This window comes from Atractosteus spatula, chromosome 12 (genome assembly GCF_055471065.1).
Source record: "Atractosteus spatula isolate fAtrSpa1 chromosome 12, fAtrSpa1.hap1, whole genome shotgun sequence".
NCBI classification, from domain to species: domain Eukaryota; kingdom Metazoa; phylum Chordata; class Actinopteri; order Semionotiformes; family Lepisosteidae; genus Atractosteus; species Atractosteus spatula.
In genome coordinates this window covers 36,826,255-36,851,956 of record NC_142717.1, presented here as the reverse complement: position 1 = coordinate 36,851,956, position 25,702 = coordinate 36,826,255, and the positions used below count along the sequence as shown (strand labels likewise).

The following is a 25,702-nucleotide window of genomic DNA, read 5'->3' as shown; positions in this document are numbered from 1 at the left end:
CCAGAAACTTTGTGTTCACCACATTATTGCACCACAGTAGCATTGTTTTCTAGGTAGTGAAATTCCATAAGATTGCTTTTTTCTAACAATACACATATTGTACTTTGACCACCTACATTAACGTGCTGCATATTTAAGTTTGGATTGTGATTCATCTTCACTTCCAGTTTAGGCTACACATCTGTCATCGCCACAACGAAAAAGACTTACTTGATTCAGATGGGCTGGGAGTAATTCATCAAAATAATCACCAGTTATCGCACATACAGACGTCCTGCTGGAGAGCGGTTTGTATTGTGAAATTTCCCTGAAGGGAAAAAATTTTACATTCTGAGTTCTGGTCTACAAGTTTTGTTTTGTATCAATGACTTCAGAGATCATACCTCACAGAGCAAAGATAAACACTTTGCAATTAGAAAAAGAATGGTCTTTCTTAACTTACTTATCTACTGTCTTGGAACTTCTACATTAAATTCAAAATATATGTTTTTGTTAATATATATTTATGAACTATTACTAATATTACTATATATGTTAATATAATATAGTCAGTGATTTGCTGACTAGACTAACGAAATATTTCAATAAGAATTATACTAAGCATCACACAACTGTCAAAAAATTGACTGTTCACTTAATCAGATCACTCTGTGCTCTTAAAAAGTCTAATACAAATGGACTTAAGTCTGTTTTGTTACTAATAATCTTTCAAACACTATTACTTCTTAATTATAGAATTGCCATTCATTATTCACAATTCTAGTACTACAAATTTGGGGAAGGCAATGGTTTTAATCCAACTTGATTAAAGCAGACAAAAATATGGAAGTACTTATTATTTTGTTATTGTGAACATTTCCTGCAAATTTTACAATCAGAAAAAAACTTCTTAGTCCTTCTTCTGAGTTTGGTTGATTAGGATACAGTCTTCAAGGTGGAAATCTATCACATAGCTGGATAACATCAGGTCCACAAACCTCTGTGTGGCTTTTTTGGTACACTTTCAGGATTATGACTGGGCCATTCTTACCTAACCTGAGAGACACTCTCATTAAGGAAGAAGTGTTCGTCTACTGAGCTGCTCTGGTGAGCTGGGTTGCTGAGTAGATATTTCTACAGAAAAAAAAACATGAAAGAACTTAATGATCAAAAGAGACAGGTAAGACGTTTAGGGTATACAATGTACAGTATTTTAAAAAAATCACACTATCCTTCCTGTACATTTCTGTCACATATGGTCATACTGTATATGTAAAAACCTCAATTTCAATTTACCACTACTCTTGTTCTTACCTGTTTATCCAAGTGGATTTTGCCTCTGTCTTGAACAAGAGATCTCTCCAGCACAACAGGCATGGAGAGGGTAACCCAATAATGTTTATATATTGCAAAAAGCCAGCTTGTATGTCAAAGAAGAGGCAGGATAGCAGGGATTATAAGGTTCATCGGGACAGAGAGGTCAAGATTACTTTTGGTACATTTGAGTGCATTCGGGTGCATTTAGCACAGACAACTGTACAGTAGCAGCACATACAGTCAAAACAGAAACTACTGTGAGTCAAACATTGCCAGCTGGAGGCTTGAATAACATGTTGTGTCAACCTGCATCTAACTCTGCAAGTACCATGTCATGGGCAAATCACCATGGCCAGCTATGATATAGAAATGCAAACCAAGACAGCAATAAAAGTTAAATTCCACTCATCAGCAGGTTCAAAAACAGCAGCAAAAACAGAAAACTGTGCTTGATGCCAGAGCTATCTAAAGGTCTAATGTAGTAATGTTTTCATACATCTGGCGAAATGCAATACCAATTCTGTTTTGCAACCTACAAATCATGAACAGCTAGCCGCTTATGATAGAAATTGCCCTTTTTTTAAACAAATTTGTTTTTGGCCATTTTTACAGAATCACTGGCATCGCTGGTCTATCTAACTTAAGTACCACATGGATGGGATCTGAACTGTATGTTTCCCTATGGACAAATCCACCAGCTCGCAGGAAATGCTAAACTGCCTTTATGTCTGGAATAGTTTCATTGAAATGCATGTACAAACTTATTCATTTCTGTAGTGAATAAATGATTTCTGCGTACAATTTTCCACACATAAAATGTACTAAGATTAATAAACATACTAAGAATAAAAAAAATGACTAAATAATAATTTACCTCTCCACTCTCTTCATAAAAATCTTTTTTGCTTTGCTATATGCAAGAATATCAACTTAAATTTATAAAAGTGTGACCTTTGATTTATATTTCCACTTTAACAAAGCAAAAACCATTGTTTACTCGCAACAAACCCTGTAATTAGTCAAACTGGGGGGTGTGAACATGTGACCTTGAGAAAAAAGGAGAACTTTTTTTTTTTTACTATGACTGAGTCTGTGCTATAACCTTCTCTGGTCTGTCTTCAAACCTTTTTCTTCCCTTGAGAATTCAAGCACAATGCCCTACTTGATGTACTTATCTCCCTAGCAACAACTGTAATATTTCAAAAGCCGAAATAAGTCCCTCATCTCTATCACCATCAAAAAGTACGAACAAAAAAAGGGGATTTTTAATGAACGGTTTCAGCTTTAACCTGCAGCAGTCATCTACGCCGAACAGATAGAGACTTTATAGCCTGAGCTAATTTTCAGCCTCCTATACTCTATGTGACAAAAAAAAAGAAAGTCAGTCTCACTCAATTATCATAATCTTGTATACAAATACAGGTGAAAGTGACATTGAAGTGACTTTTCAGCTTTCCCCCAGTTGTTTAAATGTTTAAACATTTTCAGTCACGGGAATTGCAAATGAAAACCTGTATATTCCTTCCGCCTCCACCTTCCCAAAACAGAGGTACTCAAAGCCAGCACATGGCTTACACAGTCAATTAATAATCAGGCTTAAGTGGAATAGTAGGTATGAATAATGTACAACATGAAGCAACTGACTAGTCAAATTAAAATGTCAAAAAGAATTTCAAGGGCCACAAACCTTCTCATCATCACATAAAAGGACCATGTATTCATTAAGAGCTATTTGATTGCTTTTTTGTGCTGAGTGACTGTTGAGCTCCCCACAACTAAGTGCAAAACTAACCATGCAAAAGCATTTCTCCTATGAAGCGGATGCTCAGTAAGATGGAAATGACTTAATTTGCGTCTTGTTTTTCTCATCAAGTTTCTTTGAATAATAAATCTCTCGGCGCACAGCCGGCATTATTTGCTGATGACGCTCATTAGCAATATAAAGAGGTAAACGAAAATGAAGAGACAAAACTACTAAACAGTTTTCATATGCATAGTGTATTTTAGCAATGTTGGTATTCAAAATAATGAGGATCTGGATTTATTGGCATCAAGAAACACACAGGGTTGCGGGTCATCCCAGAAGTGCCTGCTCACTCGTTACACTGGAGTGTCACATTCATGCCATTATCCAGTCTCATTTATATGACTGACTTCTGCCAGCCCCTACTGCTGCTGAACAGACTAATGTAAACTCATTAAAGACCAGTGCCGATCAATAGCACATCGGCAGCTCCAGGCCCACTTGTCGCCGTCTTGCGACTGGCATTTCAGACAAGGGCAGAGCACTGCTTTCTGCATAAATCGGGTTAAAGGTTGGGTGACAGTATGGATATGATGTAGAGTCCAAGTAAGAGATAATTAGGGAAGGTCGTTACATTGTAAGTTGATAATAGTGCTGTACAGTTAGTGACCAGAAACCACCTATGTCACTGCTGAATAGCAGCAGCAACACAAGACTTTACTAGGAACCTCTATCACTCTATGGGTTAGGTCAAGTCAACTTAAGATCAAACAATAAATTAAAAAAACGCATAAAAATTATTTAGACTTTAGTTAATACAGCTACTGGATTATTGATAGTGTGGATATTTGTCTAGAAAATTAAATGAATAATCCATACTAAATTGCAATGCTTCATCAAAGTCAAATATGAAAACCTAAGGATCCATCTTGTATTTTCATCTCAAAGTTCAACACAACATATTGACAAAACATTGGGGTTTTTTTCTTAACAATTTTATTAATGTTATTGTTATATCAATTCTGATCTACTAAGAAATCTTCGGTTTCTGAGCAACTCTCACTGGGTCAGTACTGCTATTAAGAAATGGCATTTCTTATTATGCAGATTGATCTCCGTGCCAAAATCATGCCATGCATTAAACACGCCCCCAACTGAGCTGAGCATGCAGTCACACTCTCAGTAATACATTCCTGTTCAGGAATTCAATGAAAAAAATAATAAAAAAACATTAATAACATAAATACATAACATAAATAATAAACTTTCCATTTAGGTCTTAAAACGAGTAATGAAAATGATTTGAGATGCATTAAAATCAATGACAGGAATGGGAATATAGAACAATATTAAATCAAAGAAGACTTAAAACTCTGGCCACAATACCTGTACATTACAAAAGCTATGGGAATACAATAACTCCACATTTCATCTTCCTGCAGTTACAACCTTTTTTTTCTGAAAAGCACCCAGAATATTGTAAATTTGGCAATGCAAGTGATTTAAAAAAAGAAAAGCAGGCAAATATAGAAGAATAAAGCAAAATTCTTTGTTATTTGTATGTAAAACTATCCTATCATTTCATGAGAGTAAGAAAGCGACTTTCTTGCCAGAGGGTTGTGGTCTGTCCAGTTACCTGACGTTTTATTAACATTATGTGGTGGATCACTGCAAGGGCAACCCAGTGACACCATTTCAGACAGATCCTGTGCTAAGAACGGGCTTCAGGCTTGCAGATGTCTGTATACTTTCTCCACATGCATGTGTGAATCTAACATTCTGGCACTAACACCACCTAGTGGTTCTTTTCATATACAGTGCCTCGCAAAAGTATTCTGATCCTGACATCATTTTCACTTTGACCTAAAGCTTTCTGTCATTACACATTGTTATATACTGTTTACAACTTACTAATACCAAAAAAACAACAAAAAAATGTAAATCGTAACATATAGTAAATAGATCTATTATTATGAATATGAAGGAAAACTGAAAAAACTGTACTTGGATAGATATACAAACCATTTAATGTGGTAAACCTAAATTAATTTAGTTGCACTAGAGTGGCCTCTGACAATGTACAGTAATAGTGGTCAACATGATTTCACAACAAAGCAGCATTATGTTGTAATTCTGCTTCTCATAAGTAGGGACTTGGAAGATTGTAAAGACTGATGGGAACATTTTCTCAAGTTTTTGCTTACATTTACTGTAACTTATCTTACCCTTAGAAGTCTTCAACATTAACAATCTTTTCACTCTTGAAACAAAAAGCTTAAAAATGCATATACAGTATATTATTCATAAAATGGGGCACCATATGAAGGGTTTGAATACCTTGTTATACAGGATTTCTTTTTATTTTTGCTCACTGTAAACCAATGTAATGTGCAGAGCCCTATACTTTTCAAGACTTATAAGATGCTCAGTGCACCCTATTTAGAAATGACTCATTAGCTAAGGTTTACATTTATAAGCAAAACTAAGCCATATAAGAAATTACTTTCTCTAATTTTCAGACAAGATAAACACATGCTTAAATTTATTAACGATCATCATTTTCATCTCTTAAACAGCTGATAGTGTTGTACCAAACAAACTTACCTGTCGCTGTATTAAATCCTCTGAAATGTTTTCACCTCTGATAGGGAGCTTCATCCATCCCAAAATAATGAATATTCTGTTCAAGCCAATGGCTGCTGAAAACTGCATTGCTTGAAGAGATGGAACCAGATCTTTGTACCTACAAAAATAAAGCCGGACATGGATGCTTAATATTGCTTAGATATGTCAGCTGGCAGCTCTATGTGGAGATTTGTTTAAAAGTTAAAAAAGTAAAACAGATAATCTGTGAGTACGCCATTAGTATCAAAGATATCTCATAGCCACCAAGAAAAAAAGGCAGATCGTAACACGCCAAAAACAACATGGAATCCTTGAGATGGGCTGGAAGGAGTCAAGCAATACCAGCTGTATGTGACTTTCCATGCACCTGTGACCTTGTGGTACCGTCAAAAACCGCCACATATTTCCTCCAAGTCAGTCCTGAGAACAGCAACCCAATACATTCTTAAGTTTCAAGGAAAGTGATAAACTGACAGACAAAAGAACTGAACATCTGAATCTTTTCATGGTGGAATACAGCAGACTAAGAAGAGACCTGTTTCACAGATTCAAACTCCTCAAAGGCACTGAGAGCGTCAGCTTCGGAATCGACAGTGTAACACGAGCCAAAGGGCACAAATGAAAACTTACAGATAGTATGTTTTAAGAGAACATACTGAAAGCAGAAGGCTTTCACACAAAGGGTTCTGCGAAGATGGAACAGGCTATGTTATAGAAGCCAACAACCTGGATTATTTCAAGAAATGGCTCAATGGCCTCAAATCGATTAGTTATTCTGTTGGTCTGACCTGCTCTTTACATGCGTTTTTCTAAAGAAGAATCCAATATATGCAGCAGACATTGCAAATGCTACTAATCTGAGGGGCCCATTTCTTCCCTTAAATTACTTCCCATGCGGTTGTTAATAGGATTATATTTTTTATTTAGTGGTATATATTTTAGTGCAGTACTGAGGAAGCTCTTTTAACACCAAGTATAGCATACAGTTTGTCTTTAATAAACTGTCGAGACTTATATATATTAAATATTAAATCTGGTGTGAACGTGTGCCCTGCGATGGACTGGCTTCCAGTCCAGGGTGTATTATGGCCTCCTCCCACTGTCTGCTGGGATGGGTGCCAACTGCCCTGCGACCCTGTATTGGATGAAGGGGTTATAAAATGGATGGATGGAATTCATATATAAGTTTAGTACCTTCTTCATTTCCGTTTACTTTTTCTAACCAAAGTAATTCACGATATGGCACTCAATGGTCTGCACAATGGGACAAGTTACATAATACACTAAACAAAAATGACAGATATTTTAAAATAAGCATTCAATTGAGAACTTTAAAGAATATGACCTATTACTACAAAGACTGCTGTGCGTAAACGTATCGCTCCATAATTATGGGAATACTGAACAATAGATTAGATCTGTACTGTTGTAAATGTCCTTCCCCAAATTTGAGATTTTTCCATTCTCAATCCAGAAATGAAATGGTGATGAATAAAAAAAATCTAACCCTCCCCTCCACAGCTAAACAAATCAGAGACGGGAAGCATGGAGGGCAGTAAATTAATGCTGTGGTTTTATAACTCTGGACTCCCAATTGGTTTCAGCTCAATGGTGCAATGAATTGGCTGGTCTCAGCCTGCAGCCCTCAATCAATAGTCACACATACAGGAAAAAACAACACTTTTTATGAAACTTTCTAACTTTCTAAGCCCAGGATGAATCCAGAATACACCAAGTTATATCTGGGAAGTAATACGTGATCTAACCAATGGAAAAGCCAAACGCTTAAATGTCTAAATAACTGACTTGACATTACTAGACTAAGCCTTAAATGGACTCCAATTCTGAAAAAAATACATTTATCAGTAAACTATCAATTTCACCTGAAAATTGTGTATATTTCTTATGCATGACACCCGTTGTTTGAAACACAAGCCGGAAAGAACCATATGCAATTGCTGTTCAATGCTGGGTTACAAAATAAAAAGTAACTGCTTTCAAAATCAGTTTAAAAAAATCATTGCTTATTACAGTTGTAAGATATGCGTGTTACTAATTCCCATAAAAAACCCATAATGTCTAAATTTCCTGTTTTAAGTGTTTGCTTTCTCTTGAAAATTCAGTAATGTTTTTAAATTAAAACAACAGCATAAAGCCTTTTATATAAAAGTAACTTCAACTTAAATAAACATACATTCTCAAGGTACTACACTATATTTTTCCATTTTGTTTACACTGAAAACCACCAGTTAACTCACAGTATATTATTCAAAATAATTAAATTAGGTTTAAATGTTATAATCTTCCTCTGCAAGTTGACAGTTCATGCTGTGACCTAGTTACCTTCTGACTTGAACGAGACACTGTATTTAAAATTAAATATTTTTTATTAATAAAAACAATATGATCACAGATTACATTATTATTCCTTTAACCCATTCCATGGTTAGAGGGAAATCTTCATTTCTGGACAAATATCAACTCTTTAAACCCCCCTTAAGCCCCTGGCTTGACCATTAACAACATTCAGAGAACCATCAAATCTACTGTGAAAGCTGGAATGGATATTCCTTAAATGTCAGTCCATTCATTACACATTCTCAGCCACCTGTTCGGGAGCTAAAACTAACTGCAGCTAAAAATTCTATTTTACAAACTTGTTTAAGTAACCCCCTTTTAATCTTGGGGATTTAAGACTCAAGTCTCAGTATGTGAACCATTTTATGTTTAGTGAACTCTCAAAACTGAAATAATAAACAGGCAATTCTGATAAATCTATAAATATGCCAATCAGTCCTTATCCAGACCTTCCCTTAGAACATACAGTGCCCTGCAAAACTCAGCATCCAAACACGAAGGAGACCTGTGAGGGAAGCCACTGAGAGGCCAACAAACACTTTGAAAGACCTATAGAGTTCAGTGGTTGAGAGTGGAGTAAAGGTACATCAGTCAAGAGCTCTGCATACCAATGGTCTGTATGGGACGGTGCAAGAAAGAAGCTGTTACTCAAAACGAATCATCTCAAAGCCCACCTGGAGTTTACCACACACCACAAGTGTTATCCAGCTAAGATTTGGGAAATGGTTTTGTGGTCGGATGAGACCAAGATAGAGCTTTTTGGCCAAAATTCAAAGCACTATGTGTAACCCAAGCTTAAAACTACGAATACCCCAAGAAACAATATCCCTAACAGTGAAGTGGCAGCATCATGGTGTGGAGATGCTTTTTTAACAGCAGGGACAGAGAATCTTGTTAGAATTGAAGAAAAAATAGATGGAGCAAACGAACAGGGAAATAATGCAAGGGAACTCATCTCAGTCTGCTATAAAACTGAAAACTTGGGAGAATATTCACATTTTAGCAGAACCATGATCCCAAGTACAGGGCGAATGCAATATTGGAGTGGCTCAAAAATAAAAAGGTGAATATCCTTGAGTGGCTCAGTCACAGTCCTGATCTCAACCCCATCGAGAAACTGTGGTACAATTTGAAAATTTGTGGTCCACAAGCAGGGTCCAAGAAACTTGAATGAGCTAAGAGAAACTTTGCCAAGACGAGTGGGCAAATATCTCTCTTATTGTGCAAATCCGGTAGACGCCGACTGCAAGAGACCTAAAGCTATTATTGCTGAAAAAAAGGTGGCTGCACCAAATATTAATGTGTGGGGTCTGAATACTTATGCAAGCAGCATATTTCAGTTTTTGACTTTCTTTAAGATATCTGCTGACAAGTATATAATTTTGTCTGTAAATATTTTCTGTATGAGCATCTGAGTTAGAAAACTATTTGTAAGTATTTTTTGTAATCCAGCAACATTTGAAAAACATTTATAAAAGGTCTGAGTACATTTGCAAGGCATTGTACCTAGCAAAGTAGCTGACTCTGGGGTTAGTATGTAAAAACTGTACTATCACAGTACCATATACAGTATCCATGAGATAATGGCTGTATATGGTGGAGGGTGATAAATCACTGAAACAAAATAAAGTGTTGTGGTGTCTTTAAGGCTCCCAGAAGAAAATATCACTGTACAGCATTATATCAATTGTTCTCATAACTGGGTTCCAAGGCTGCATGTTCTCCAAGGTCAGATTGCACTTAATTTCAAGCACCGTTTAATCTGCATACATAGAGTGCCAATACAAAAATATAATGTAATCATATCCATAAGAGCAATAAATGCAATAAGCTTGTCACAGCACAGAACTACTAATAGGAGTTAGAATTTCTAAAGTACTAAAATCAAATTAAAGTTGCTACAGTTCTAAAACCTGCAATTAACTCTATGGTATTCATTTAAAAGACTCATCCCATATAAATATTTCAGAATCCATTTCGGTTAAAAATACAAATTTTAACCTACATGAATGTGGGTCACATTATTTCTGCAGTACTTAAACAGATGAAAGATTTCTTGTGCTAAACATTCACTATTTTATTTTCAATTCTGCCTGGGAATATTATGTGAAGGAAGTGAGGTGTAACAGAGAAAAAGACTGTGCATAACTATGGTTAAGAGTGGAGGTATGTATTCAACTGATAATTCTAGAATATATGATGAACCCTGTTAAGCAAAACACATTTCCTTTGTCCGCCATTTCAAAAAAAAATTCCGGGGACTGCAATATCGAAATGAACAAAGAGATGAAATGAGTTTGTGGTGTGGAATTTTCGCTGTTGGATTTTTTAATATGGATTAGTACAGGTCGGATAACTGCTGTTTCTTTTATTATGACTGTGCAATTCAGTAAAGATTTCTACGTCACAGGCAGCAGGCTTTACTTTGTAATTTCACATTTGGGCTAGCTGTGGCCTTACGGTTTGCAAATAGCAGCACTTATCTTGGGTTCCCAGAAAGTAATCTATTCATTCTTTCCCCTAAAACATCTTGTGAGAGGAAGGCAGGTTCAAACAAGATGAAGAACTACATTACCCAGAAGGCTTTGAAGAATGACCTGCCATGCTCAGTCACCTGACCACCTGGCAGACAACTGGTCCAATCACACTCTAAAAAGCAGGAGGCTAGGGATTTCCAGGTCGGTCTACAGCAGATCCTCTGTTATGCAAACAGCATGGTTTTCAAAACAAACAAACCTGCTCAAGGATGCGTCACACAGCTACCACGTTCAATTACAAACACAATGTAGAAATAGATTCATAGACTATTTAGATACATATTATTCAAACACTGATTTAAGTTTCTTTCCTTAGAATCTCCAGTTCTCAAGACTTTGAATTACTTCAAAATTAAAGATTGTTTTTGATCAAATTTTTTTTTTTCTAAAAATATAATATCATAACACTTCCCCTACCCCACACAAGTATCCATGGCTAGTTCCCTATTCCCAGTAGTATTTCCCTACAACATTTGTCCTAAGTACCCATAAAATATGATCACACAGCCAGGATCAAACCCAACTCAAAAATGCCCAATAATTAAAAGAAAAACACTTCCAGAAAAAGACACTGCATATCTCCACACTACCACTGGGTGTCCACCAAGCACCGCAAACAGAGAAAGAAATCCTCACACTGCTGGTGCACAAGGCAGTTTGCATCACTGAAGACCTTAGCTCTCGTATATTAGTGAATATCATTAATAGCATCGTGTTTAGTAAATTAACATTACATACATTTAATTTAATGTATAGTTCCATCAATATATGACAATACCTTTATTTTTATTAAAATAATAATGCTAAAACATTTAATATTAGCAATAATTGACCGATAATACAAACACAGACCACAATTTCCTGTGATAAGTATAAAGGAATTTATCTAAATAGCATAACAACACTTGGGACAAAATCATGTTAAGAAAGATTGTGAAATTCCAAAACTGATGAGACTAGATTAGTCATAGATGAAGAGCTCCTTCATCCTTTCATGTATTTTTTAAATGTTTTATATACTGTAAAACTGAGCTTGGTCAGTGAACAAGCTTCCACTCTAAATGTGCTTAAGGAGCGCACCATTAAAATCAGAGCTCCATCTGGGATACTTTGATAAACTAGAGCATCCAGACATACTCTTGTTGCACTGCAAAGTCTTGCCTTCTTTTAATACCAGTTATGCCACATTGAAAGTCTGGGATAATGATCCATAGGGATTTCAAAACTGTCTTTGATGTTTTGATGGGGCTGAAGAAGAAGTTCCATGAGGTAAGCTGATTCTCCACATGCTTCAGCAAATCATTTTTAAAGCCTTGTGCATCTGTGCTGATACACAAAAGCAGGGGTGGTCGATCGTGATCCAGCTGGGCTTTTAATGCCTGAATCAGCTCTTCAGGTGCTGGGGCTTTTAAAACATCTGGAAATCCTGCAGATGCACCCACCCTCCTGGATCCCCATTGGATTGGGGATCGGTGCATCAGCACCAACGCAGAGGGTAAACTCCTGACTCCAGCTACCTTGGAATTCAGTCTATGCAACCTTATCAAATTCAGACATGTACAGTACTTCAGGCACTAAAGGAACAACACTTAAAGGCCATGAATTAATTTATTCATTTAATAAAATACATTTAAAAAGTCCATTTTTAAATGTATTTTGGACAAAAACAGATCAAAGAATCATGATAAGCAGAGTGAAAAAAATCAAAACATTGTACTATTGTATTCAACAATATTGGTATAACTTTGCTGAGCACTAACATAATCCAGTCAGCACTGAGGCAACAACCGAATGAGCCTCCCCACAGATTTTCAACCACATCCACCTGGTTGGTAATATCTTGTTAATGGAATTGGCTATTTTGTCTGGTTGATTTTATCAAACTCTGATCCAAACAAAAGGCTGGCCTCACCAGGACCACATAGCTTTCTTTCCATGACGTTGTGCCATTGTGCCATTGTAATCCCAGTACTGTGTAGTTTTGCATTGCCGTGCTACAAAGTTGGCACCTTCCAATCTTCAAATTGCCTGTCAGGAGTCAGGAAATCGCTGACTCAAAGATTTTAGCGATGTATCGTGTACCAGCATGTTTGCCCTCAAGGCTGTCTTTCCTCACTCTATCATCACATTCCCAAATCCTCCCAAAATATTGGCATGACCAATATAAAAGCCAGCATAACGCTCGCCTTTTGGCAACAGTGTCTGAGTGTCTGAACAGTTTCCGAGTCTCATTATTATCCAGACAGCAAGCTTTGGTCAGTGTGCTATATCAGTCATTTTGATGCAAAGGTTATTTCTTCCTGTAATTTCTCATGCTGAAGCCAATGCAATTCAAAACAGATACACAGACGGATACAATGAATGTGGTGATCTTTGGCTTTAACCATAACCCACAGCCTTCTGGGATATACCTGGTTCCTGACACAGCCCGTTTCCTGGTCTCAGTAGACTAATGTTGATTCTCTAAACACATTCCATTCTCCAGGCAACTTCTCTCACAAGACTCGATTAAATTATGCAGACAGTAACCAAAAAGGTCTTCATTAGTCCAAAGTGGTTGTGTCTTTAGGTTGTCTTGTGTTGATTAAAATCATCCTTTTTGAATCACTATGACTACAGATTGTTATAAACTCATTCTGTCAATTTTAACTCAATTTTAACCTCATTTAAGTAAAAGAGCATCTGCCATTTTTATGAAACAACAAAAATTAAGATCAGTATTGTGTTATTGCAAGACACTCAATCACCTAATTGCTCAGTGATTAAAATGCAAATTAACCGTGTACTGTGATGAACTGTTTTTTCCACAATATGCTTTGAATATTTCCAGGATAGGCTTTGGATTGCTGGAAATCCTCCCTTACAAGGACTAGGCAGCTTTCCGATAAGAGACAAATGGACATTTTATTTTCTATTTGTAACTAAACAAAAACACATTTGCTCAGATGGAATCAAGTTTTTTTTTCCCGTTACGGCCATGCACCATCACGTAAATTTAATTTATAAGTGATGAAATTACATGTGTGGTCGAAACACTGCCTCGTCTTGCCTTCCATATCTGAACTCATAATTCAATCAGGATTTAAACTCTGTTGCAGCTGTTCCCCTGCTGAGATCTGACAAACGGAATGCTTTTATCCATGCAATTCACTTCTAAATCTAAGGACTTCATAAAGAGAAGCATAACAGTTTCTGTCAATGATTTTCAAATGTCAACAGTGTGTAGAGAACTTTTAACACCTTGCACCCAGGCATTTGTCAAGCTGTAGTATAAATCTCATTAATAAACAATAGCCTGTCATCTTAAAAAGCAATTCTTCAAAAAGTGTAACCTACTGTTTTTATATTGCACATCCACGCCCATGTAATCAATATCTGTCTCTTGAACAAGCTGCTGAATCAAGCCTAAATGATAAAAAGAACCAAGCTCCTAGACATCACCCTGTTTATGTTTGTTGTCAGACATATATTCTGCATCTGTAATTCAAAGAAAGCTAATTTTCTTAACCTGAAATATGCATGAAGCATGTTAAGGTTTTAACAATTAAATCTTATGTTTCATCAAGTTTTGTTTGGGGGCTGAAGTCAAAAATATACAACAGATTCTCCTCGTACAGCAATCTCCTAATGTAGGCTTTAAAAATTAAAATGCAACTGCTTCTTTAAAAAGTGACAAATAACAAAGCAACAAATCTCTATAATGCAAAAATGTGCTTTGGCACAAAATATCAGAAACTAGTGCAACTGATGTTTTGCAGTGCTTTTTGAGAGCAATTTCATAAGAATGCTAAAGCTACATATTGTTGATATCAAGTTAAATGTATTCCCTTAATTAAGTTTAATGTACCATGTATGTATTGATTTATTCTTTCAGCAGATATTTATCATGCACTTCTGCACATCTTCACAAAAAGGTAAAAATGGCCAGAAGCGGTCTGGTACACATACTGTAACAAGCAGCACTTGCAAATGGTGCTTCACTCAACCATGATGCCTCGTTGTATGCTTAGTAATCTTTACCTTAAAGCCCAAGAATTTTAATTTGCTTTTTCCAATGGAAAAACTGAACAGGCAGTGGCTATGTGCATTTTCAATATCTATCAGTCAACCATCTGCACTGAAAGCTTACCAAGTAATGACTGTTAAAAAGTACAATACTTAGAACAATAACCTGTGACTGTCCATCTCTTGACACAATGTGTAATATAGAGCTCTGCCCTCAAATGCCAGAACAACATTGATTCATGTCACTACCTGTATATCAATGTCATTTGCATATCCATCCATTTTATAATTGCTTCTTCCAGTACAGGGTCGTAGTAATTTTTTACCGAAGCGTATCCCAGCAAGCAACGGGCACAAGGTGGGGTACACCCTGGATGCCAGTGAACTACAGGGCAGACACCCGGACATACACATATTCATAACAAGGGCCAATTTTCCCAGAAGCCAATTAAACTACCAGTATGTCTTTGGACTGTGGGAGAAAACCTACATGAATACGAGGGGAATGTACAAACTCCACACAGACAGCATCCCAGGTTCGGGACTGAACCCTGAGCCCCAGCACTTTGAAGCAGTGATGCTAACCACTGCACTACTGTGCCGTTCCTCACTTGTATATACCTCTGCTAAATACTAAGGTGCATCACAATTGTGGTAGAAATTCCAACCTCCAGGTTTTCCAATCTGCACTACCAAGAAGTTAATAAGCCCAGAAGGAGAGAGAAAACTCACAATAATGTAGCCTAAGTGGATCTTTTCCTAACCACTTACACCATATGTTTTTTTAATTGTATGCATGATCTTTTGCTTCATTCTCTTGTGATTTATAATAAAAGAGAAGTTGCTCTAAGGTTGTAAGAAATGCCTGAAGCACTTGCAGCTACCCACTTTCAAATCCTTTTGAAATATTCCCTAAAGACACTAAAAACTCATTTTGTAAGATGCAACAAAAATAATTTTCAGAGCCAGCCATGTTGAATGAAAATCTCTTTGAAGTGTAAATCTGTAAGCTATTATATATATGAGGTTGACAGTGTCAGGCACTGCTGTTTTCTTGTAATAATTTATACTCAATGTATTGCAAAAAAGGCTACTTATTTGCTAAAGTTACTGACTTGTCAAAATCCTCAACAGAAAGTTCAAGAATGCTGAACAACATATTTTTAAGGAAAAGAAAATGACAGCTTTTTTTTTAATGTAATGACTGGGCGCAGAGCAGGATTTCATGAACTCCCACTCACCATTCATCGAAAGCTTAAGTTCTGCTCCATTAGCTCTGCACCAGAATGGAAAGTGCATAAAAAGTAAAAAAAATCCACTCCTTAAAAGACAGATTTAACGTGTATGTATGCTTATAATTTCTTCATTTTCTGTTCAATTTCTTAAAACATAACTAAGCTCATAAGAACATAAGAGCCATTCAGCCCATCTAGCCTATTTAAAGGTTAATAGCTAATTCATTCCAAGATGTCATCCAGCTGTTTTTTCAGCCAAACTATGTGCTTCAACAAAATGGCTGGGTAGCTTGTTCCATACTCCCACAACCCTTTGCATAAAGGAATGCTGCTCTTGGTCTTAACTACACTTCCAGATAATGACGTTTACCTCACGTTTCATTGTAAACTGCAAAAAACTGGTGATGCTAAAAAAAGAAATATGAAAGACCCCTGGCTCAGGTACATTTAAAAATAAAACCTCCACTTTGACACAGAAGTCAAATCAACAGTCCAGGCTTTATTCACATTTTGTGTAATGAAAAAAGTTTCTCACAGTGAAGCCTGACAATAACTCTCCTTGCTCCCTCTATCTCTGTGACAGACCCTTTTCTACAGATAAGACCCATGTGAAAATCCTCACTTTCCAGTAAAGCAAATAATATTTCCAACAGTATTAAAGAATACCCACCAGAACAGTTATATCTAGAAATGTACTGGTTGAGGCCATCTCCCTAGCCTTTGCAGTCCCTTTGTGGGTTACCCCATCACACCCTTAAATGAGCAGGATCTGAACATAAAAAGAGTTACTACAAAAACGAGCTACAGTTTTTAATGTATTGGAAACCTCCTACTGCACTAAAGCATTCAGACTGCAGTCTTATGGAAAACAATGGGTCTTTTTTTGTTAACGATGACACACACACCTCACAATTACAACGCACCGTGATGGGGGATAAAGTGGAGGTTAAGGAACAAGATACGTAAATGAATTCTTTAAAATGCCATGACAACAGACGAAATGGCACTTTTTTTCCTCAAGACACATAGAGGAAATTTTTCAGGAAGAAAGGCTCTAGAAAGCCACAGACAACAGCTTAGCTACGACTTACCAGTACTCCTGCCAAAGGCCCTCGGTGAAAATGCCCTCAGGGATTGGATCAATGAGAATGAGATCAGAAACCTCGCTGCAGAAAGACGACACGCCATGATAAACTGCACACTCCAGCCTGTCTGCTGTATAAGCCACACAGTAATAAGGATGAGATGTATGATGTAGCCCACCTGTCTGTTCAAGAGATAAATTAGACTGTGTGGGTGTGGAGCAATGTTTTTTTTTTATCCCTCTGCACATATCCGGATGTCATCTATTAGCCACAACTTCATTTACTTTCTCAACCACCTAACATCAAAAGTGATGGAAACTTTAAATCTTGCAGCAAAGATGAGACTGCAGGTCTAATTAATCACCCTGCATTGTGACGGTCTATAGTTCTGGCCCTATCTTAATTTTCTTTCTCAACTTGAGACTGCATACTATGGAGCACCAAGTGTGTTTCTCCAGTGCTGTCTATGTATATATCTAGTCCAAAGATATTAAGCATATCTGGATAATGAATATTAGTGATACTGCGCTAAATCAATTTTCAATACAGTTTTGTGATATAAAACATTCATCTTTTACCCAAAAGCTTTAGATCATCTTTCAAGACACCTGCCCTAACAGTGTTTAAGATCATTCTGAAATTGTCAAAATGTAAAGGTGTTGTCACTTATCTACAGTACATTCTACTGCAACTTCTGCCAACCTGAAAAACAGAGAAGACTACAGACTACAGACTACAGAATAGTTGTGGCTGTGACTAATTAGCAAGACATTTAATTAACTAGTAACATAAGTAATTATATAATTTATAACTTGACTTGTTTAGCTAAATAAAATTGTATTAAAACTATTACAACAGCATTTAAAGCGTTATGAAAGATATTTTTGTTAAACTCATAAAAAAGTAATATGTCAGCTTCATTTGTACGTAAGGATACACATACTGTACTAAATACATAATGAAGAAGTTCACGTCCATGGGCTACAAGGGAACAGGTAAAGGTTTATTCCATGCTGAAAGGAAAAGAAAGAAAAGAAAAGAAAAGAGACAGGATTTCGACTGTGGAGACTTCAGGTTTGAAGAGTTGTGACACCTGAAGAAGGAATAAACCTTTGCCTGTTCCTAAATATATAATGCTGCCAATAAAATATTTTTGACAATTTAATAATATTAATAACCAGGCTCACGCCTGCTTAGCTTCAGTGGGTTAGCTTCAGTTGTGAGTTACAGGGCAATATGGCTGCTGGCTGGCATTTACTGTATACAGCTAAAGAACATCTTTAGCACTTTTTAAAACTACATTTTGCATTGACTGAAGCTAAAACAAGTAATGTTAAACTAAACTAGCATACATAAAAGAACATAATCTGGATTGTGAACAGAGCAAAGCATATCATCTAGATCTATTTTGAACCAAAATACTGAAATTAAATTCATGAATAGCAACAAATCCTCAAATCTGGCAAAAGGTATTTTCATAAGTTATTCTTCTATTTTCAAAGGTTATTCTTCATATCCTTGTGAATCTAACAAGTGGTTTTGCAGGTTTATTAAACTTTCTTGGTATAAAGTGTCACATACACTGCATTTAAAATACATAATACATTTTCTGCAGAGATAATACTGATTTTATTTTACCTGAACACATAGTAATCAAAAAACAAGAAGTCACTCTGACTCACGTGTCATGAATGTGACTGTAAAATCGCCCATTCAGAGTACCCAGCTCCGAGCCAGCCAGGATGAAGGGCTTCTGAATTTTTGCTTCTTTGATAAGGCGGTGAAGATCATCAACCATTCTGTAATACAAGCAGAAAAAAGTAAGATCCCTATCTTGTTTGAATGACAAATATACTGTATAAGTTTTAATCCATATCTAGTTTCAGAACACCCCATTATTATACCTGGGTCTGCTGTTTTTTTGTTCCAAGTGGGCCCTTAACCAGCAAAGATAAACGATGCCTTTAACTGATTGTCTTTTAGATTCAGACTTTTTTGGGCAATCAGTCCTCGGTATCAAAAATACCCTAAAGCCCATCACTTTCAACAATTTTAGCACGAAGAACTTTGACACAAACTCTCCTCAACTTGTTAATTAGGAATTTGCTCCCTTACTCCCTTATTTCTGACTACTCAGCTCTTAATAAGTGATCAATTGCTGATGAACAGATACAGGTTGGAATGAGCCTGTATCAGACAGCTCCCACAGTGAGTCAGTGTTCTTCTTTCTACTATAATCTAATTGGTTATAGTTCAGCTCTCACACCTGAATGAGGGCACTCCTAAAACTCACTAATCAGCACATGGTTCATACCAATTACAAATCTCAATCAGCTTTTTTTTTAAAAAAACAAAAAGCTGAAAGGAAATTATAAAAAAAAGCCTCAAACAGGATATTGAAATGAATTGGCTCTCGATTAAGAACCCGGCTGAAGCAAAAACTAACAGGACTAGGACCCACGGTGCTTGGGGAAACTGAAAGGCAGAAATCAATAACCCATGGAGACAGATAGGTCAAAGAAACTATGAATTGACTGATCACTGAGGACTTTCCACAACCAAATGTTCACTTAGTGATGAAAGAGACAACATATTAAATACACTTTTAAATCAAGGACAAATAATAACCTTAATTCAGGAGACAATATATGCCTCACAGCACAACTGCTGTTTTGTCGAGAAAGAAACACCATGTTAAGCATGCTAGTCAACCGAACGCCATCTGTTGTGTCGGGTCTCTAATACCAATAAATCAAAATTGTGCTCTGGCAAAATTAAGAGGTTTTACTGCAGCAGGGAAGGTACTCATCAAAATGCCAGCTTGCTGGGTTATTGAACTCGGGAAATTGATTGCTTGCATCAAAATCAGTAGCTGCCTCCTGTCTGGGCTCGATGCCAGGACAAGCTCAACTGCTGACCAGCCAGATACAACATCTAACCTCTTTCACGTAGATTGAATACTCAACAATAGATTGCTTTGTCAAAGACAAAAGATTACAACAGACATTACAAACACTGCTTACATGGCCAGACGAAATGCATGAAACCAAAGGGAAAAAATATCAAAGAGTCTATGGAAATGCTATAATCCAATTATTCGTGCATTATAAAATCAATTATATAGCCAGTACTCTACGTTTTATTATGTTTTATAACTGCGTCTTTGTTATGTTTTTCCAAAAACAGGTTGCTCAATCTTAACTGTCAGATAAATGAGGATTTTAGTCAGGCTGGGTCTATAAAACTATTGCGACATAAAACTATCCTTTTGAAAGAAAAGCAATAAAAATCCATCATCCAGTCTAAATGAAAGATGATTTGATGAGAATGCAAGATTGTACAATTGCATGCTTAACTATAATCAAGCTGTTGCTACTGTTATATGTCTCTTTTGCATTCAAGTAAATAGCACCCCATTAATATAAGTTTACAGATTTTCAAACTTTCTTAAGAGAGGTCTACCTCTCTTTCTTTTCAAGAGATACCAGTCAATAAGGATCTCTAATTCAACCTCAAAATAATTTATTTGGTTTGCTGAGGGCAGGGGGGTGGTGATGAAGGTCCCATCCTCTAACTACAGTTCAACAGATCCACTGGAAGCACTTTCAGTGTACAGTAAATCCACAGTGTGAGAGAGCTCATTTATATATTGGGAGCACTAGAGAGCAACTTATTCCTTTACTTCCAAGGACTGCTAGGCAGTCACTGAAGTGGAAAACACTCTCGTGTGACTTTCAGAAATGTATAGCAACTGTGACATTTGCTGTGGGTGTTCTTGGTGCGGCTCTTCCATATTAAAACAAGGTATAGCAAGACTCCAGAGTGGCACAGGACTCCTGAAACGGCTTTTATCTAATACATGGAAAAAGATGAGTAGAGTGAAGACTGGGTTTGAGTTACACATCAAAATCACTAGATATGCAACACATCATTGCACTGTAGTTCAAAGCTGTCCCAAACATGTCTAAAGTAAGGACAACATTTAAATAACTTTTGCTGGGAGAAGGACATGACTACAGGCTAGAAACTGCTATATACTGCACTAAATTAGTCCCTTGTGAATCTAACAAGTGGTTTTGATTCCAGCCATAAAGTGATGAAGTGATGTGAGAAGCATACTGCCTGACCAATACCTTCACTAAAGAGCAAAGTTTTTAAAAAATGGTGGAGCAAGAGACAGGTTATTAAAGTCTACAAACTCAGCATACCATAGCAGCACAAAGTAAGAAGAAGTGGCATTTGCACAGATAACAATATTACAGCAAGCAGTTAGAAGCATCTGTCTAGTGTGTAGTTACTGTAGTTACAATTCAATTTGTGACAGAATGTCATCCTGTACGTTCCAGTGTGGGTGTATTGGGTATCACACTACTTACATAGTGAGAAAGTTGACATCTTATTTAAACATGACATACAGTATAATAAAGAATAAGCATGTAAAAACTATACCAAGTTATTCTGACAGAGGGCTTTCATTACTACACATTCTAAAGCATTTTACGCTAATCCCACTTAAAAAAAAGGCCACAAAAAAGAAAACTTTAAATGCATCTCTAAGCTATTTGACAAATTCAGTGTTATTTCCCTATTTGGAAAAAAGCAGGTGAAAACAGCTTGCAAATGTTTCACGAATACATTCCTCTATTTTACAAATGAAAAACAATCACAACATAAGTGTTTCTGCAAGTTCACATAAGGCAAATTATTGTCTGCATGGCAGCTATAAGGCTCTTACCAAATGGTAACCAAGGGGTTTTTCAAAGGTTTTTGAGCAAATACAAACTTAACATACTTGTTATACTTGAAACAATAAAGGTTTGTTCATGGTAATTTAAGCAGAGAGATTAGTTGATTAGAATAACAAAACAAAAACGCAATTCACATTCTATTTACTTAAGATAAAGCTGGAAATCTGAGCTACTGCTGAGATGATCGACTTCAGTTCTCCAGTTCAGCATTTTCTATAGGCCTGTTTAAATCCTCAACACCTACTGTATAGACAAGTGGAATTCTAGAAGCGGTCACATCAATAGAACAGGAAAAGCATCACAACAAAAAACAGATTTTCCAATGCACTGTCAGCCTAGTGCTGCCTTCACAGTGCAGGGCCAATGTTGTTTCACACAAATTTCCCAACTGTACAATGGTTGCATTTTCAGTGCTTCTCACTACATTAACAAATGCTTCCTAGTTCAATTTATGGTTTCTGATCCCTAGCAGAAGTATGTGAACAGCACCTCACCATGCCTGTAAAAGGAAGTCAGTGTTTTATCTAACTGTTAGTGAATTGAATGTGCATTGATGACTTCCCATGCAGCAAAACAATTTCAGATATTGTTTCTGGAACGGAAGTATCCTTTAAAATTTTAAAGGAAAGCAATCAGTCATTATTTTCCAAATGTTTAAGAAAATCCAGTTATATCAGAAAGAAAATGGAAATGAAAACTCAAAGCTTTATATTCATTACAAATTACCTTCCTGTTGTTGACTTCCTCCAAACTTTCTCCATTCCTGTGGTCTCGTTCTCCATCAGTAGTTTACTGAAACCCAGTCCAACCCTGTCATATGAACACACCTACAACAATTTCAATACAGAGAGTTCATTATTTAACACTTGCAGATTTTCATTTTTGGGTGGAGACATGAATGTTTTCTTGAATCTTATAGTCAATAAATCAAAGTCAATAGATTCTGGTGTAGGTCATCTACAGTACTGAGCTACTGCTTCTCATCTGGGTGTGGTAGATATCTTGTATGATGTTTTATACATTTATCAAATAAATTATTTTTTTCCAACTAGACATAAATCACACTATTTTTGCTACCCAATGGTTTTATGTGAAACACAACACAGAAAAACACACACCACCATTGGATCATCGTGTCCATTTCTGCCGATAGTAAATAACTGTGTGCACCTTGCTGGCACCACTACAGGATTAACACACTACCTGCATGCATTTTCAAACTAAATTGGGGTTGCTTCTTGATTTTAACTGATGTTCCCTTACTTTCTATGGGAGGCAAAAAATGCAAAGGCTTTATGAAAGAGAATTCTACTGTATTTGCCTCACTGTATGAATTAACTAAACTTACTGCACTGGAAAATAAAATGGCTTTTTCAGCAGATGCTCAACGATTCACCTTTTGCTATGCCACTGCTCATGAAATTAGCCTTGTAAGGAAAGAATTCAAAGGTAGCTGAGACACTCCACAGCAATGAATGTTTTGCCTATATTCCTGCCACTCACAGCACCTAGAGGTTGATGGGACCAAATTAGCTCACCACAGTGAGCTACAGTCTCTCCACATGGAATGCTTCATTAAATTGTGCTTGAGAAGGAATACCTATTCTAGACTTGGGACCAGGTTTCCTTATGGTTACGATTTTATACATTAATCTCTCAGTAACAGTGTTGTCAGACAACAAGTTGTCTTCCCAATATGCTACATTGGGGCACTTGTCAGGAACGTTCACATTGGCTGTTTCTCTTGTCATCATTGGAAACACTAGCCTAGGGCCTTTGATCTTCTCTACTATGTCTGCCTCTATTTCTGCTAACTACACTTATTCGGATGACAACTAGACGATGTATTGCCGTTCAGTATGTAAGCACTGTCTATGAAGCCCTGCCTCGTCTGCTATTTTTAATGACTTTGGAGCTCTAACATGGTATGAAAATGAGTCATTCAAGCCTGCCTTTGGTTTTTAAATTTTGTAGTGGACAGAAATGGCCTTTCTCCAACTTTGCTACTAGTCAAACACTTCAGATAGCATGGTATCGGGGAGCAGATTTCCCTAATTCACTTCAGACTAAAGACTACGTAATAAACAAAAATCCTTCTTCAACAGAATTTTTTACTTCTACCGATTGGAGCAATAAACAACCTGGTATTATACAACACAAAAGGATTGTGAGAGGCCGGGCTTTGCCAAATTTTCAATATGATTTTCGTAGTGCTGCATGCATTTTGTCTATTAAGTTTAACCCCTAAAATTTGATTCATACTGGTATACCTTTTAAACAATGCAGACTGTGTTTTGGCCCTATAATTCTCACAATCTAGACATTCAGCAAAAATATCCACGGGATCACAAGAGGTATGTCCAATCTCCCCTTTTCCCATAACTGTAAGCTCCTTATGGGTATTTCTCTTTTCCCTTTTTCACATGGGAATAACACTGGATTCACTTCCCAAAGACCTATTCTCATTAGGGATGGTCTTAGCTTGTTCCAGGACTTCCAAGAGTATTTCAGGCTTCTGGACTCTTGAGCCTATGATGCCCCCCAGGGGCAAGGAGGACCAAAAGCATTGCGCCCACACTTTTCCATTCTCCCCTAGGTGTCATCGTGGGGATCACAGGTGCAAACTGAGGTATTCCAATTTGGGGAGGGGTAACACAAAGATAACTGGCAATTCAAAATTTATTTTAAAAAACAATCAGATCTTGGATAGTACTGCGTCGTGGAAGGAAATGAAACTATAATCCTATTACTCTAAACTGAAATTACAAAAAGAGCACAAGGCAGGAAGAGAATAAGTCCATAACAACAAGAAGATGTAATGTAATTTATATTAAACAGGCGTGAAACAAAGCAGCACCCAAAGAGGGTCTAAATCTAACTAAAGACAGTTGTACAAAACAGAAAACATACAGTACAGTAAGATCTACTGTCAGTATACAGATCATAGTTATGTGCTAGTTTATTGATCGGTTCTTGGGTCCTTGAGTGTTCAGCTCCAGCTGTCACTAACAACAGGCCTTCTGACCATATTAAAAAGATCACATTAGTTTTCTGGAGAATCCTGCGGAAAGACAATTTTCTAACTATTAATTACGGTTCACTACCAATGACTGACTCTGATCACAGATGGGAGTCCAGTTTCTCTGCATAAAATCAACTATGAGCACTCCAATTCTTCATTTCTAAGGTGAAATCATAGTAATACCTGTGGAAGTATCCGAGGATAAATAAACCCTTTCTTGTACACCTGAGCAGAACATAAAATAAAAAATTTGCAGAACTTAAATACAATGTTAAATTACACATGAAGCCACAATTTCTTAAAAATCAGGTTAAAAAGCAATTTGGATACATGTTTCTTGATGTACTCATATTAAACGTTTATAACCGTTTTAAGGACTTTGATCATTTCAATATCACAGATGATTATTTCAAAAAGCGTTAAGTAAGCACAGCATCTAAGGTTAGAAAAGGCGGCTGGTTAAGGTTAAGATTATTTATTTGTAAAACTCTGACTTAGAGTTATGTTTTTATTCCATATGACCTAATGAACGTAGAGGCATATACGATTCCAGCATATCTTAAAACTTTTTTTATTGCCGTGGGATGTAGCGTTTTGCCTATGGTAAAACTATACTACATATACCAACAACTGACACCTGCAACAGAATTTGTAGGTAAGTGCAAAACACTACTCATACTATATTTAGATTTCCATTCAAAGTATAAATGTAACATTATCTGGAGTCTATGTTTCAGGGGAAGTGTAATTCTAACCCCATTGTCAGTTTTAACCTGATAAATGCACTTACTACAGTGCTGAAATAGTGAAAACTGTAATTACATGAGCATTTGATTGAAAAACAATTTATACTCAAGTTATTTTTAATTAATGTTTCAAAAACTTCTATCACTTTCGCTGATATGTTGGGTTCGCATTTCAACCATTGTTGAGTACAGCATCTAGGCTTAGAGAAAGTGCCTGGCTAGGGTGAGAAAATTTGTAAAACTATCAGGGCTATGTTTATATTCCACACGGCCTAACTAATGTACTGGCAGATTCAAGCAC

At 36.6% G+C, this 25,702-nt stretch overlaps 1 protein-coding gene across 2 annotated transcripts in view; it reads right to left on the bottom strand.

Moving 5' to 3' along the window:
• LOC148822990 (uncharacterized) overlaps positions 1–25,702 on the bottom strand; it is a 31,497-nt gene that overhangs the window by 1,947 nt on the left and 3,848 nt on the right. The window contains exons 5-10 of one of the 2 annotated variants that reach the window (XM_088929234.1): positions 22,360–22,460; positions 18,568–18,684; positions 16,892–16,966; positions 5,645–5,783; positions 1,031–1,113; positions 211–307 (exon numbers count right to left, since the gene is read on the bottom strand). In XM_088929234.1, coding sequence (XP_088785360.1) covers positions 211–307; positions 1,031–1,113; positions 5,645–5,783; positions 16,892–16,966; positions 18,568–18,684; positions 22,360–22,460 — 612 coding nt within the window. The remainder of the gene's footprint in view (positions 1–210; positions 308–1,030; positions 1,114–5,644; positions 5,784–16,891; positions 16,967–18,567; positions 18,685–22,359; positions 22,461–25,702) is intronic. The other variant, XM_088929235.1, reaches the window with a different exon arrangement.